The 16126-nt window shown below is 44.0% G+C and overlaps 1 protein-coding gene across 1 annotated transcript; it reads left to right on the top strand.

The window, feature by feature from the left end:
* The first annotated feature begins 7172 nt into the window (after window positions 1–7172).
* On the top strand, window positions 7173–15473 carry Vim (vimentin). The gene is made up of 9 exons (XM_057787825.1): window positions 7173–7840; window positions 8406–8466; window positions 11418–11513; window positions 11603–11764; window positions 12133–12258; window positions 12772–12992; window positions 13409–13452; window positions 14279–14364; window positions 15122–15473. The coding sequence occupies exons 1-9, from the start codon at window positions 7278–7280 to the stop codon at window positions 15161–15163; spliced, it is 1401 nt and encodes a 466-aa protein (XP_057643808.1). The 5' UTR covers window positions 7173–7277; the 3' UTR covers window positions 15164–15473.
* Window positions 15474–16126: the final 653 nt, after the last annotated feature.

Here is a 16126-nt window from a genome sequence, read left to right as displayed (position 1 = left end):
TAACCACAAAACAAGGCATGTCTGTATGAAACCATCAAAAGTAAGGAAAAGGAACAAGAATGCTTTCAGCTCCATACAAGAAACTGTGCTACAAAACAATTCCATTTTATTATTACCTGATTTCTTACATTTCCAGGAACAACAACAATAATATTAATAGTAACCTCTCACCACTTGAGAACTACATGACCTCCACAAATTAGAAATTTCCGAGGATGCCAAGGTAATTGGCAAAATTTCTAAGATTAGCATGACTCCCTCCCCCCCCACACCCCTTTTTCCCCATACTGACTGCTTTATTTACAGGCTTGTGAGTGACAATTGTCCCCAATCCAGCCCCTATCTTTTCTACAAGTGGAAATGAAGATGAAAACGAACTCCTCGACAAAGCCCAACCAAGTGACCAGGGCAATCTAGCCTTGACTCCCAGACCACAAACACAAGGAGGTGGGGAGACCAGGAAATCCAGTTCCCTAAAGCCAATGTGCTGGTGAGGCCGCTGAGGAGAGTGCAGGTCCCACAGCTATTCCTTGCCAGAAATGTCAGGAAACTTTCACCAGAGGAACCAGGAACCTAAATCTTAGGGGCAGGGCTGGGGGCAGAAGAAGGGAGCAACTTGAAGAGTCATATAAGGCATAAGGTCCTGAAGTTTGAGGCTACTTAGGGCAGCATGGCTCTCCTCACTTCCACCCCATCTATGAGCAACCCGGGCCACCATTCCAGCCATATTTGCGTACACACACACACACACACACACACACACACACACACACACATCTACTCCATGAACACACAGAGAAGACTACCACAGCCGGGACCCACTCACAGCCATTCCATACTCTCAGAGAGAGGGCTGTCACAGCCCCAGACCCACATCCGGAAGCCCTGGAATGTCTCTGAACTGGTACCCAGGTGAGGGTCTGCTGAGGGGACAGGTCCTTGATATTGCTACTGATTGGCTTTCTCAAAGGCATCTGTCCAATTGCTGGTTCTGACAGACACGTGATGGTGTCTGGACTCCTCCATGCATCCGTACAGAAGATGACTTCAGCATGGCAAGCACAGTCCATTTTTACATCACAAGACTTCTTGTGGTTGCAGGAGAAGCAAGCGAACCAGGTCTCTAGGCTGCCTGTTATCTTCTCGGGGCAGCTTTTTTGGAGGGGATGAAGCCTATCCCAGCCCTGCCTTGCAGTCAAGGCCACTTGACCTTGGAGATACTAACTTCCAGCCCTTCCCTAATCTTTAAAAAGCGATGAAACAACATTATAAGCCATTGAACAAATATGTAACAGTTTTGTTAAAATGGTCTCAATAAGTAACCATATTACAACAATTTCATTTAGGGCTCTTTTAAATGGCATCTCGATTTTATAACTGGGATGGCAGAGATTTTTGATCCTAAATCTTCTTTCTTTTCTATCTCTTCTTTTATCCCTTTCAATAAGTGGACAAATTCACAGAATCTAGCTGTGCTTCCCCGAGTAACATTTGCTGGGACTGTTTTGGTTTCTACACTAGGTTTCCCTTCTGCACGTCAACTAACAGTTTCATTCCTTCTACCCACATTACACCTTCTTTCCTCTTCTGTAGATTGTAACAAGATGATTAAGAAGTACGCTTTATGGATAATTCTGTGGATAGCTATCTACTTTTCCTTCCCAAAGTTGAAAGACATCTCTAGAGGAGGATCTTGGAGTTTCTTTGTTCTCTATTCTTCTGAGAAGTGTGGAGATACCAAAGACACCCATGATTTTATCATTGTAGCTATGGAAACCAAACACACTGAAAGCCGCGAGGGGAAGTAAAAGACAACTAACATGAACTATTCCTGTGAGTGGGTAAGAAATAACGTAGAGTTAAAATAGCTCTGCTTCACCTTTACGAGATTTTAATCTACGTCGACTAGAGTAGTGTATGCTCTTCTTGATGACAGACCTTAATGAATAATCATTTCCTTCAAATTAATTTCCTGCCTAAATTGTTCTGCCTAGAATATACTCATCCTCTTGATTACCCTGTCCGGAAAGCCCAGAGGTGCGTTTGCTTCTGTCTTTCTCTGCCTCTCTCTAATCTCTAAGCCTTGCCTTCACTTCAGTTTCTTTGATCTACTACAAACAGTTCTCAAGCAGTCTGCCCAATTCATCCTCAACAGCAAGCCACAGAAACCCCCTAAGATGCAGCAACAAGCATGTCTTTCTCCTCAGAAACCACAGAGAATTCCACTGCCCACTGCATCAATTACCAACTCCTCTCCCTGGTATTTGGTCTTCCAACGCATGGCCCCGTGTTAACTTCCAGTTCCCTTCCCTCTCCCTCTGCCTCACAATCCAGCAACTCTGAGCTTCTTGGTATTCCTCAGAAGCCCCAGATTTCTTCTGGCTTCTTAACTCCTCCCTAAAGGTAGGAAAAGTTTCCGACTTACTTCACTCTACTAAGAAGCATGGGATACAGTGGAGAAAGCAAATATGAATAATTTTTTAATTTGTGGGCATCATGGTCTTTATTACAACTTTTTAGGAATTTTTTCCTTTGAGTATTGTCTCTGTTGTACCATGTGCATACTCACACAGACTCCATATAATGCTGCAAGAAGATATGGACCACATGCTTCTTCTCCAGTTTATGGCAGCGTGTCTAGCAATGGCTAAATATTCAATAAGTATATTTTGAATAAATTAATAAAATATATAGATCACAACTTCCCATAAAGTTTGAGTTCCATCACATCTAAAGTGATGAGCATACTGAAGGAACATAGCACAAGCCACTGAATGTTAGTCTCCCTGCCTTTATTCCTTTTATTCACAGACTCAACAAATGTTCTCCTCCAGCCACTGAAAACAGAAGAGTGAGCCAGGCAGTGGTGGTGCACACCCTTAATCCCAAAGGCAAGTGAATCTCTATGAGTTCGAGGCCAGCCTGGTCTTCAAAGCTAGTTCCAGGACAGCTAGGACTGCTGCACAGAGAAATCCGAAACCCTGTCTTCAAAAGCAAAAACAACAAAACAAACCCCAAAAACAGAGAAGTAAGAAAGGAGTGAATGTGAGCTTTCATCTCATAGCGTCCATATCCTAGCAAAGGGATGAGTAATCAATCCTCTTTAGGTCATCTTGGAATTTTAAAAACAAAATCTTTAAGAAAAGGGATTATAAGAAAAGGGATTAAGACCCAAGACAGATGCACGGGTAGAAGCTGAATATCTGGATGAAGCAGAAGCCAGCTGTAGTATCACAGGAAGGAGGTACAGAAGAACTCAAACACCTGAACTTGGGTGACAGCAACATGAGAGACATGTGGCTGCAGGTATCAGTGGGACACCTGCCCCGTTGGACCTAAGAGATGCAGAAGTAAGGAAATGGCAACAACAAAGTCTCCAGTCCTGTTTCCTCACTGAAATGCTCCACAAAGAGAAGCTGGGGAAGCTGCTGTGGATGGTGGGTGTCTAATGGTGCTTAGCAGACTACCGAAGGAGTAGGGCAGCAATTAGGTGAAAATGTTTAACTCCTAAGTTTGCATTTAGAGCAAAGGTGCAAACAAATCCCAACTGTTATCGACTGTGTTTAGAGACAAAGCACCTGTTGTATGCCTGTGCCAAATCCCTCTAAGAGTCTGGCACCCAGCAAGATAGTAAGTAATTACTCTGCCTATTTAATTTCTAGAACACAACAAATGCCTAAATATTATTCATGAACTGAATTGGTTGCTAGTATGATAACTATCACCATAAAATCAAACAGAAAAGCCGCTGAAAGGAGGGTCAAGTATAACTTGATGGATATTCAATGTGCATACAATACCTCCCATCCAGTAAGCATAAAAATGAAAACTCTTGTATTCCTTATTATCTTCATGATGGGGACTTAGGTTTTGTCTTGTTTTTAGCCTCTGATTTTAATTTTGATTCATAAAAGCTATGCATGTTTATAGGATACCATATGATATTTATGCCTCTGTGGGTATTTTGTTTGTTTAGATAAAGAAGAGCATGTCATGGCTGTCCTCGAAAGAGTTATGCAGGGAAAAAGACTTAAACTCCTCCTCTTCCTGTCTCCACCATTCAGGTAGTAGGACTACATGCTTACTTCACTAGGCCTCATTTTACCTGTCCTCTCATTCCTAGTGTTCACTCACAGGTTCTGCCAGCTGCAGTCCTCTTGACATGACTTACTGTAGGCAGCTTTCTCAGAGCCTCCATAGGCCACTAAGCTCCTGTGCGCACGGCTGGCTGGTCTGTCAACTCAAGTCACCCCGTTCAACTGACATGGCCAAAGCTTGCAAATTCCCAAATCACTGTTTGTACTTCACACGTGGTCGTGTTTGCCTGGCCTACAGCTCACATGACCATTCACTTATTTATATGCAAACTTGCATCACACCTAAGTCAAGCATTTAAAAATACTTGAGATAGACTTTCAAGGCAATTAAAAATAAATATGAAAACTGAGAAAGCTATCATAGACTGCTTACTTTCAAAAGTAAGTACACAGTGAGTGATGGTGAGGTCATTTATCCCAACATACTGGTTTCTACCTTCTGCCAATATCACCTGCTGGGTAAAGTGCTGTGTGAGACCCCTCTCCGTGTGTATGTGTGTGTGTGTCTGTGTGTGTATGAGTGTATAGTGAAACAAATTCTTTCCCAAGTCTCATGACTTCTCCATGAATGAATTGTAGTAGCTTTCAATTCACTTCTCTACCTTTTAAAAACTTCTAAATTGAAGAATAAATTGAACAGTGAATGTTTGTAAATAAATACACAGTTCCATCCATTCTAGAGATATCAGCAGACATATCAACAACAGAAAGAGAATATTCATAGACCTTCCTGAGACTACAGAACGGAAACTGTCCAGAGAGAAAGGATTCCCTTCAGGTGATGAAGGGGACCAGGGCCTACTGAAGAAGTCATCACACATAACCTGAGGAATTTGCTGTGGGTGCCCGCATGGCACACTGCCACACCACACCAGAATCCAGTCCTCATTTTCCACAGTGACTCATTCTGTGAGAGTTCACTGACAAAGCCACTGCACTGCCCGGGAATCAACATGCCATGTAGGAGGAAGGGCTGTGCTCCCTCAGCCCCACGGGGAAATCACTTTTCTCACCCTGAGCCATTCCAAGCAAACTCACAATGGTGACATTTGCTGAACAGTGGCTTGAATAAAAGGCTCTCAGTGCCCAGGATGGTAACGTGAGGCACAGGCTAACCCCAGGAATGCTCTCTGGGAGGGACTCACAGCCTCTCATTGAAAGAGAGAAAAAAGAAAGCCACAGCGGGAGAACTGGGCCCCAGAGGGTCCTGCTGGCAGTGACAGTCTCCAGAACTGAGTGAGATGAGGTAAACACACTATTGCTTCAAAGAACCTCTTACAAAGAAGCTAGCGGAACTCCAAGCACCTCTAAGCCATTTTTCTTAATTGCCAGGTAAGCTGTGGCTACTCTCTGCCCCAAAGAAAAACAAAAGCAAAAATGTAACCCAGGCCTTTTCCTCATCTCTTCACAAATGGATCCTTTCCCCAGCCCTTTTGTGATTAATTCTTTTAGTACTCCATAAATACCCTCTCAGAGTACTCCCCAAAGCACCTGGGATTGATTGGTTTTCTTTTTTTGCTGCTGCTTAATCACAAGGGGCCTGACTTCCCTATCCAAGAAGCTCCATCTCCCCTGGAGAACCGAGACCCCTTGGTCCTGTGTAGTTGTTAACAGTGAAACAGTAGCCTTTGAGCTGGACAGTTGGTTTTCCTTTGAATGGTGACCTTCGCTGGATCTAAACAGCGTCTGGACCTTTTGTTCTGTGGACAGTCGCATCTCCATTTCAAGTGATATTTTACAAATTATTGTGGGGGGGGGGAAGGATCTGTGACATTGTCCAGATCAGTCTCTAGAATCTTCTCCATCTGCATTGCTGCCCTAAAAATCTCTTTCTTCAGTCATCTCTTGAGTTACATAACTACCTTTCTTTTGAACTCATTCATCAAATTGGACGGGATTTTTGTTCTGTTTTTTTTCTTTGTTTGTTTGTTTTTAATGATACCTAATGAATTCTTGTCTGGCTCAGGTTATCTTTTAATAAATTACACTTTCAGAAAAGGCCGTGATCATTGAGCTTGTTTTTTGAAACTACCAACGTAGTTTCCTCTTTCACCCAGAAGTTAGGGTGTGGTTTTATGCAGGAAGAAAAGAAGGGAGGGAAACGCGGGAGGGAACTTAGCAAGAAAAGCCTTGCTGAATGCATTTGCGATCTGGGAGGGGGTGGGATGTGTTCGGTGGCTCTCAGAAGTTTCTTCCTAAGGAGAACTCACCACATTCTGGTGTCTCCACGACAACAATCAAAAGAGCAGTTACGCTCAGAGTTGGTTTGAAACTTAGGACAATGAGCTTGGCGCTCTCAGATTTTTGAGTCAATCTCAACTAACGGTTTTTCCTGAACCGCTAGACGATCTCACCCTCAGGGATTCGTGAGTCACCACCATTGACTCAGCGACCCCACCCTTGTCCCCTGGGCTTTAGTCAGGAGGCAGTGGATCCTGGCCCTCTGGAGTTGGACTGAGTCCGTTAAATCCCAGGATACGACCACCCAAAACAAGCCAGCCCTGTGCAAAGGATCGAGTGCGTGTCCTTGAGCCTGGTATGGTGGGCAGAAGGCTTCTCCACTACGTGGTCCCAATCTCAAGCTCTCTTTGTTTCTCTCTCCCCGCCTTCCGATCTGCAGGACAGCCTTTGCTTGCTCTTCCTGCTCCTCCACTCACAGGTCTCCCCACCCACCCAGTCCCAGAAGACCAGCTCTACGACCGCGCCCCTCCCGCCGGCGCGCCTAGTCCCACGCCCCTTTGGCGCAGTGCCAGGGACCACTTTGCTCAACTTTCCGGAGCTCCCCCCCCCCATCCATCCCGCGATCCCTCCTTTATTAGAACGCAAGGAGCCTGGGGGAGTTTAGGGTGATCATCTGGAAAGCCCCTGAAAGTCCTAACCCTGTCCAAAAAGTAACGGGATGTGTCCGATCCCCGACAGCTCTGAAAGAAGACTCGAGGGACACCCCCTTGACCCCCCTCTTCCTCCTCCCGCCTTCCTCACTTCTCTCCGGGTCCCCATTGGTTGGCGCGCCCAGCGGCTAGGATGGCAGTGGGAGGGGACCCTCTTTCCTAACAGTGTTATAAAAGCAGCGCCCTTGACGGGGTCCGGTCCTCTGCCACTCTTGCTCCGGACCCCAGAGACAACAGCGCTCCCACGCTTGCAGCCGCAGCAGCCGAGTCCACCTTCGCCCTCGAAACCATGTCCACCAGGTCCGTGTCCTCGTCCTCCTACCGCAGGATGTTCGGTGGCCCTGGCACTTCTAGCCGGCCGAGTTCCAACCGGAGCTATGTGACCACGTCCACCCGCACCTACAGCCTGGGCAGTTCGCTGCGCCCCAGTACCAGCCGCAGCCTCTATTCCTCATCCCCTGGTGGCGCCTATGTGACCAGGTCCTCTGCGGTGCGCCTGCGGAGCAGCATGCCCGGCGTGCGGCTGCTGCAGGACTCGGTGGACTTCTCGCTGGCAGACGCCATCAACACCGAGTTCAAGAACACTCGCACCAACGAGAAGGTGGAACTGCAGGAGCTGAATGACCGCTTCGCCAACTACATCGACAAAGTGCGCTTCCTGGAGCAGCAGAACAAAATTCTGCTGGCCGAGCTTGAGCAACTCAAGGGCCAGGGCAAGTCGCGCCTGGGCGACCTGTATGAGGAGGAGATGCGGGAGCTGCGCCGGCAGGTGGACCAGCTCACCAATGACAAGGCCCGTGTCGAGGTGGAGCGTGACAACCTGGCTGAGGACATCATGCGGCTGCGAGAGAAGTAAGGCTTGATCCACGCGAGTAGTGGGGCTGTGGGAGGGAGGGGAGTCCTGGGCTCCGTTAGAGGGCTGCCACGCCCTTGGGGATGTGGCGGGGCTGTGGCGGGGCTGTGGTTGTCTGCAGGATAGCAGCAGAGGAAGCGGCCCCACCCTGAACCTAAACTTTGCAGTGAACATTTCCCTTCGAGCTCCACTCGAGCTCTTCCCTTGGACTTTAAAAAAGTTTGCTAGCTTCTTCTGTTGGGCTTTCAGTTACCAGACAGGAGGGGAGGATGGGTGTGAAGGATCTGAGACAAAGAGATGGCAGAGGCAACTGGGATGCTGGGCCTGGGGTTCCTCTTGCAGGTCTAGGGAAATGCCGCCGCTGTGATTGTCTTTTCAGGCTGTGCCCCAACTCCAGCTAACACCTGCAGAGGGCTGCGTGCTTAACAAAGTCGCTGTCGCTGGTGTAGGTGGAGGTGTCACAGCTGCTCTGGCCTTGAGGCTTGGCGGCGGTGCGGTTGGGTGTGGCTGCCCCTCCCCTAGCGATTTCCCGGTTCCACTCTACTAAATGTATTACTGGTTCAGATTGCAGGAGGAGATGCTCCAGAGAGAGGAAGCCGAGAGCACCCTGCAGTCCTTCAGACAGGTTTGTAGACGTTTCACTTGCAGACAGCAGCCCCACCCTCCCAAAGCACTAGCAGTTCTAAAAGTTACTTCACCCAGGATTTAAAGTGTGCAAAACTTCACGACTGCGTGTAAAGCGCCCTGGTGGAAGAAAGTCCACAGATCGAAAAACTCCATTGTTTAGGCCAGCCCTTAAAACATGAAGTTTTTTTGTTCTTGGTTGTTTTTTTTTTCTTCGTTTCCAGATTTTTCTTCCCCCAAAACATCTTTTTGAAACACATTGGCATTCTGATTTTGAACGGTTACAGTTTGATTAGATTGTGGTTTGTGAAAGTCGAGTTGGCTAGCTTCCACAAGGTCACACAAAGCACAGTTGCACCCTCAAGTTTGAAATGTAGAATACTCCGGAGGATGAGAAAGTTTAACTGGAATTAAGCCAAGTTCCCTTTCTTGCTTCGAAGTTCGGTACTGCATGAAAGCTAGCTGAAGTGTCGTTGCACAACCATTTTTGTAATCTAACACGGGTGAAAGGAAGACCCGTCTGTGCCCGCTGCAGCAGGGTATTAAGAGTTTCTATGGGCTTCACTATGGAATGCAGATACCGACCGTCCTGGTAAATGCGGTGCCTCTGGACAGAAATAATAGGATCCTTTGTGTTCCCAGAGCAGCTTTGCAACAGGCTACATTCTTATTGAATATGTAATGATGTAGCCACAGTTCCAACTGGACACAAGTATTTGCTAACATCCCCTATCTAATGTCTGCCCCGAGCTTGTGAAGTACGTGGCTGGTGTACAAAGTTTCTAAAGCTACAATCCTCCACACTTGGAAAGGCCCCGCTTTATGGGCTTGTAGACTTATTAGCACCTTCCACAAATAAAATAAATCCTAGCCTGAAGAGTAGAGTTTTATATGACGGAGTGATTTTTGTTTGTTTTTGTTCCAAAGTTAGGTGGTTCCTTAGCGTGCCAAAACGGAAAGATGGCCAGTACCGTCTTGTCCCTGGGAACGCTCATTAGAATCAGTTAAAGCTCTCCAGACGGATGCTCTAGGGTAGCGTTTTGAAAGTAGGAGATATTTGGATACGTAGTGGCAGTGCGAGAATATGTGGCTCACTTTAGTCACTGAGGGTTCATGGTCATCACCCAAGGAATGTTTTATGCAAAGCATTGGGTTTCTTATTTATGGACTTCATTCACTTAAATAAAAGGTACATTTCATTGGATTTTTTTCAGAAAAGGTTAGTCAAACATCATTTATATCTTTTTGAGGACTTAGTGAAAGGCAGAAATGATTGCTACTACTACTCAAGTTCTTATTTCATTTTTATTAATTTGCATTTTCTTTGAGGCTGATAGCATAACTCAACATTTTAGAACCGTAAAGCTATAAACTATGCTATAAATACAATTGTTTGCAAGAGAAGGACCATATGGATCCTGACATTCCCTTCAAGGGAAGCAAACTATCAGTAGCAAGATTGCAAAGTTTTTTCTTTTCTCCCCCCCCTTTTTTGTTTTGTTTTTTTAGACAGGGTTTCTCTGTACCTTTGGAACCTTGGAACCTGTCCCTGGAACTAGCTCTTGTAGACCAGATTGGCCTTGAACTCACAGAGATCCTCCTGCCTCTGCCTCCCAAGTGCTAGGATTAAAGGCGTACGCCACCACCGCCGGGCAAAATCTCAGTAAAGGAGTCTACACACAGTCTCATTGTGTTTTGCCCTAGCATCCTAAAACAGCAGCATCACTGAATTCATAACAACAATGGCTGAGAAAGATAGAAATACCCTACAGGGGGCATTTCAAAAAATTCAGAGAAGGCAAAAACCATATATATCAGGATTAAATCACTTCTTATCCTTCTTGCCTGATGAGCTTGTCTCTGCAAATGTATGACCTGAGTGTGATCAACGAATTGCTACTTAATATGAGTCTAGCCTGGGAACCTGGATGCCAGATAACTGAGCACTTGCTCTGGATCCCAGAGATAAGCATCAGAAGATTTACACAGGGGAAACAAAAAGAGCCTGCATATGTGTTAAATCTCTTGCACTCAGTATTTGAGAGATGTTTGTGTGCGTATGTTTGTGTGAGTGTGTACCACATTTGTGCAGGTTACACGAGACCAGAAGAGGGCTTCTGATCCCCTGGAGCTGGCTTTAGAAGCCTTTGTGAGCTGCTAGATGTGGGTGCTCGAACCCAAGCTCAGGTCCTCTGAGAGACCAGCTTGCTAACCCCTAACAAGTCATCCCCTCAGTTGTCCCACATCACACTTTAGTTTTTTTACTTTTTGAAGTTTGCATTCTTATATTACATGTGCTCAGGCAGACATGGAGTAGTAGAATTGTATCAAATACAATCACCACAAAATTTTAAAAAAATTAAGTGCGGTGACACTGATTTTTCAGGCTTAAAATTGATAATGAAATTTTACATGAAGAAATATGGACGCAATAGAGTTTACCATACCATGTCATGTGCATACATATGTATTTATTTTTAAATTGTCTACTAGTCACCTTCAATGCAACAGAATGCCTTTCAACTCATTTTTATAGCCAAGAATGTGTATTGGAATGTGACACTAAATAATTTATAAATTTATCAAGAGCCATGAAATTTTTAGCACCTTTTCTATAGTAAGGCATATGGGTTTTTTAATGAATGAATAAACAAACAAACAAACAAATAAATAAGGGTCTGTACAGATGGGTCAGTGGTAAAGAGCACTCGCTACTCTTCTAGGGGACCTGAAGTTCCATTCCCGGCACCCACTGAGTTGCTCTTAACTCCAGTTCCAGGGGACACAAAGCCCTCTTCTGGCTTTAATGGGCACTACACGCGTGGTATATTTACATACACATAGACAAAACACCCATATACTTAACATAAAATGAAAAAAGCATTACTATAAATAGATAAAATAAAGAATAGACTCTAGTGCCCCACATCATCTTTTCTCTTTTTAAAACAGGACGTTGACAATGCTTCTCTGGCACGTCTTGATCTTGAACGTAAAGTGGAATCCTTGCAAGAGGAGATTGCCTTTTTGAAGAAACTACATGATGAAGTAAGTGACGTCACTTTCAGCGATCGAGCAAGGCCAAGTCGCACCCACGTTGTCCATATCTGACCCCTCTCTGATTCTTATTTCCTCAGGAGATCCAGGAGCTACAGGCCCAGATTCAGGAACAGCATGTCCAGATTGATGTGGATGTTTCCAAGCCTGACCTCACCGCTGCCCTGCGTGATGTCCGCCAGCAGTATGAAAGTGTGGCTGCCAAGAACCTCCAGGAGGCAGAGGAATGGTACAAGTCCAAGGTATGAAAGGAGCCTGAGTGGCTGGGGCAATAGAAAAGCCTGTTGCTCGCAAACATCTGCCTCCAAGTCCACCAATATCCCCAAATTTTCCCCAGATGCAGGCTTTGATGTTTCTGTGCTCCTGCCGCTCACGATGCTTCCTTTAGTATGCCAGACACCCTTCCCACTCATTGTCTTCCACTCTGCTTCAAAGAACCCCTCACTGCCAACAGCAGCACTGGTGGCCACTCCTCTCTCCCTGACTTTCCATTTCCAGACATTTATTTAGACATGTCCTAGGAAACACTGAGTCAAACGAAGATGACTCTCCTAGAAGGGTGAAGAGTCTTGGGAGTGAGCAGTCACCATTTCTGATTTCTTCCTGACAGTTTGCTGATCTCTCTGAGGCTGCCAACCGGAACAACGATGCTCTGCGCCAGGCAAAGCAGGAGTCCAATGAGTACCGGAGACAGGTGCAGTCCCTCACCTGCGAGGTGGATGCCCTTAAAGGAACGGTGAGTACCCGGCAGCAAAAGGGAGAGGACGATGAGCTCAGCTCCGTTCTGTTGACTAGGTTAACAGTATAGAAAAATTAAATGTATCTGATAATTTATATTTTTTGGCTAGACATAAAATATATAAATATATTGTATATAATATATAATCTCCATTATATATACACAATTATATATAAAGGCAGTTTTAAGAATTATTCAATGGGTATTTTGAAAGTCTTAGCTTACATATGTTACTGACTGTAATAAGAGATATTTTAGAGTCGGGCATAGGAGTATACTCCTGTAACCCCAGCACTCTGGAGATCAAGGCAGGAGTATTGTAAGTATTCCATAATTTGTCCATGTACAAATTTTATCTCAACGAAACAAATGTAGGACTCCGAGCTTGTCTTCTCTGTTGGAAACTAGCAGGCACTGGTTCCATTAAGATGACTAGTGCATGTGGTTTGTAAATGTTCTGGGGACAGCTGGAGTTGGGAAATCACAGGAAGCCCTTCTTCCATCCTACAGAATGAATCCCTGGAACGCCAGATGCGTGAGATGGAAGAGAATTTCTCCCTTGAAGCTGCTAACTACCAGGACACTATTGGCCGCCTGCAGGATGAGATTCAGAACATGAAGGAAGAGATGGCTCGTCACCTTCGTGAATACCAAGACCTGCTCAATGTTAAGATGGCGCTCGACATTGAGATTGCCACCTACAGGAAGCTGCTGGAAGGCGAGGAGAGCAGGTAGAGAAGCCGATTTGCTTGCAGAGAAATTAAATCGTTAAAGCCTCTCTAGGTTCATCTCAGTGAACCCTGAGACCTTTTCCTCAAGGTAGCTACACTTTTTAGAGATGAGGAACTTGAGATTCAAGGAGACTAATTTGCTGTGGTTAGAGCTCATTAATAACAGAGCCAGGATTTGAACTCACTACCACACCAAAGTCAATACTTTCCCCTCTAAAATTCCCTGCGAAGAAAATGCTTGCAGTATTTTAAATGTACTAATGAGACCAACCATGGGTAGATGTTTCTGAATCAGATCTCTACTGGCAACAGATGTCCTAGAGGATGAAAGCAATAAGTGTGTAAACTTACTTCTTCTTGTCAGAGTGCTTTGTCTAAAATAAAATAAAATGAAAATGTTTCTTCTCTTTTAACAGGATTTCTCTGCCTCTTCCAAACTTTTCTTCCCTGAACCTGAGAGGTAAGCATGTCATTTCAAGGTTACAACCAATCACTCAATAGCACAGCATCCCCTTTTCAGTGATACTGAACAGAATTTTCTATACTAGAGAAAATTCTATGAAATATCCATGATCTCCTTTTTTATAAATATATGCATATATCATTTTATTTTCTATTTTTTTGAGGTTATGGTATAACTACATCGTTTCCCCTTCTTTTTCCTGCCTCTAAGCCTCCCATGTACCACCCCTGACACACACGGCTGTCTTTTAAGTTCATGGATGGCTTCTTTTTGTTTAATTGCCGTTGTATATACATACATACATACACACATATATATGCATATCTACCTACCATCTAGCTAGCTAGCTATGTATTCCTAAATATAGCTATGTATGAATAGCTATGTATTCCTAAATACATACAATGGCTTAGACGATTTAACGTTATTCATATGTCTATGTTTTCAGTCTTGACCATTTAGTACAGGACCCATTTCCTCTTATATTATAGTTTACATTACTATTGAAGATCAAACCCAGGGCCTTGAGCCAGGCAGGTGCTTTCCCACTGAGCTATACTCCTGGCCTAATCCCCTAACTTTCAAAACCACACTAAGTTAACTGCAGATTCCAGATTGCTCCCTCCTAATGGTTTACACAGTGAACTACTGTCTCAGTTTTAGTGAAGGAGACATTAGGTACTATGTATTCAAACAGATAATGCTTTGTAAAATTATGTAAAGTAGTACTTTAAACAACTGCAAATATAAATTCATAATGCTTTGGATAAAATGGCTATTTTTTAAAAATTTTCATTTTTACCTTTTTTTTTTTTAAATTCAGAAACTAATCTGGAGTCACTCCCTCTGGTGGACACCCACTCAAAAAGAACCCTCCTGATTAAGACGGTTGAAACCAGAGATGGACAGGTTGGTACCTTTTAGATACAATATGGGAAAGGGAAAAAATAAAAAGATAATTTATAAATATAGAGCCATTTCAAATATGCTTCGATCCCTTTAAGTCAGCAAGCATATATCCCAGATGTAGGCAGCTACCTTGAATGGTCCCCAGGCCCACTGGAAGAATAGGCCCTGATTGTTTGGTCCTTAGATTCGGCAGTAATCTTCCTGCACTCTAAAGTTTGTAATTTGAAATGAGAGTAAAACACCCTTAAGGTACTTTCTAGATGAACTGCATTAAAGGGTTTTACCTAATGGCATCAGTGAATATCAGGAACGCTTAGACATTGGACATACAGGTCTCTCTCAGTGACTGTCACCTGTTTATATAGTACAAGGAATTGCATATGGTCAATTAGTGTCTTTTTACCTCTTGATACTAGGAAAGAAATGGTTGCAATTAAGTATAATTACGAAAGCTCAACTTCACAAGAGAATATAAAAAGCATTTTATTTAATCCATTTTAATATGTGTTGTTGCTTTTGAGCTTTCTGCTTAGGATTGCTACAGCAAACTTCCTAAACTCAGTTTTCAACTATCCTTTTGTGTGTCAGAACCGTCCATTGGATAATTCTATTACTTGCAGAAGAAAATCTTGGCTATGCATCTCCCTAGAAACCCTTGCTATGAAGAGTCAGCATAGTCCCCCGCCTGCTCAGTAAACACTGTCTCTTTAGGGCTGTGTCTTCTTACCATGGATTGACTTACTTCTTTTGTGAGCAGGTGATCAATGAAACCTCTCAGCATCACGATGACCTTGAGTAAAAACTGCACGCACTCCGTGCAACAGCGCAGCACCAGCAAGAAGACAGGAGTTCGCATCTTAAGGAAACAGCTTCCAAGTGCCTTTGCTGCAGTTTTCCAGGAGCGCAAGATAGATTGGAGATAGAAATAAGCCCCAGTTTCTAACAACTGACACCCCAAAGATTTAGAGGTTTACAACACAGTCTAGTTTACGAAGAAATCTTGTGCTAGAATACTTTTTAAAGTATTTTTGAATATCCTTAAAACTGCTTTTTTCCCCCGTAAATACCTGACCAACTTGTTACTGCTTCAATAAATCTTCAGAAATATTCTTTTGATGTGTTATTTTATAATATCTAAACAAATCTCTTCAGTCCTATTGGCTAATTTACTGAAATCATACTTAGTTTTCAAGTTATAAACTCAATTTATTTATGCTTGCAATACAGTTTTCAAGTTAGCCTTTTAAAAGAGTGATCACTTCAATTGTTTGTTCTTTTAGTTTGGGATGGGTGTATGCTTACTGGTAAAGGTGTGCTTACGTGCACAACCCTGGGTTCAGTTTGTAGTGAATGCATGCATGTGTGCACATGTGCACACACACACATGCATAAGTTAAAATTGATTCATAGATACTATATAGTGCTTAGGAAATGACTCACTTGGTAAAATTCTTGCTGCAGAATTGTGAGGACCTGAGTTTAGATTCCTGGAACCCATGTGAAAAGCAGAACATGAGGGTGTGCACCCAATTCCAGCATGCTTGCAGAGGGTAAGGGTGGAACGGTTAGACAGAGGATCCCTGGGGCTTGCAGACAGTCGATTAAGATAATTTGTGAGCTCCAGGTTCAGTGAGAGACTCTTTCCAAAAGTAGAGTATGAGACCGCTGGTCCCCATCTACACATGTGCACTCACATACATATACACATATCTGAACACATATGCCATGCACACAATAAAATAAAACAGATGCTAGGTAAAAG

Source organism: Chionomys nivalis, chromosome 13 (assembly GCF_950005125.1).
Source record: "Chionomys nivalis chromosome 13, mChiNiv1.1, whole genome shotgun sequence".
Lineage (NCBI taxonomy): Eukaryota > Metazoa > Chordata > Mammalia > Rodentia > Cricetidae > Chionomys > Chionomys nivalis.
Note: the sequence above shows the minus strand (reverse complement) of the source record. Positions and strands in the feature narration are given on the sequence as shown.

What these genes read in the sequence shown, in the direction of transcription:
- Vim (XM_057787825.1), top strand. Translation starts at nt 7,278, where the DNA reads ATGTCCACCAGGTCCGTGTCCTCGTCCTCCTACCGCAGGATGTTCGGT. An exon ending in TGGATGCCCTTAAAGGAACG is followed by an intron (nt 12,259 to 12,771) that starts GTGAGTACCCGG and finishes TCCATCCTACAG; the next exon opens with AATGAATCCCTGGAACGCCA. An exon ending in TTCTTCCCTGAACCTGAGAG is followed by an intron (nt 13,453 to 14,278) that starts GTAAGCATGTCA and finishes TTTTAAATTCAG; the next exon opens with AAACTAATCTGGAGTCACTC.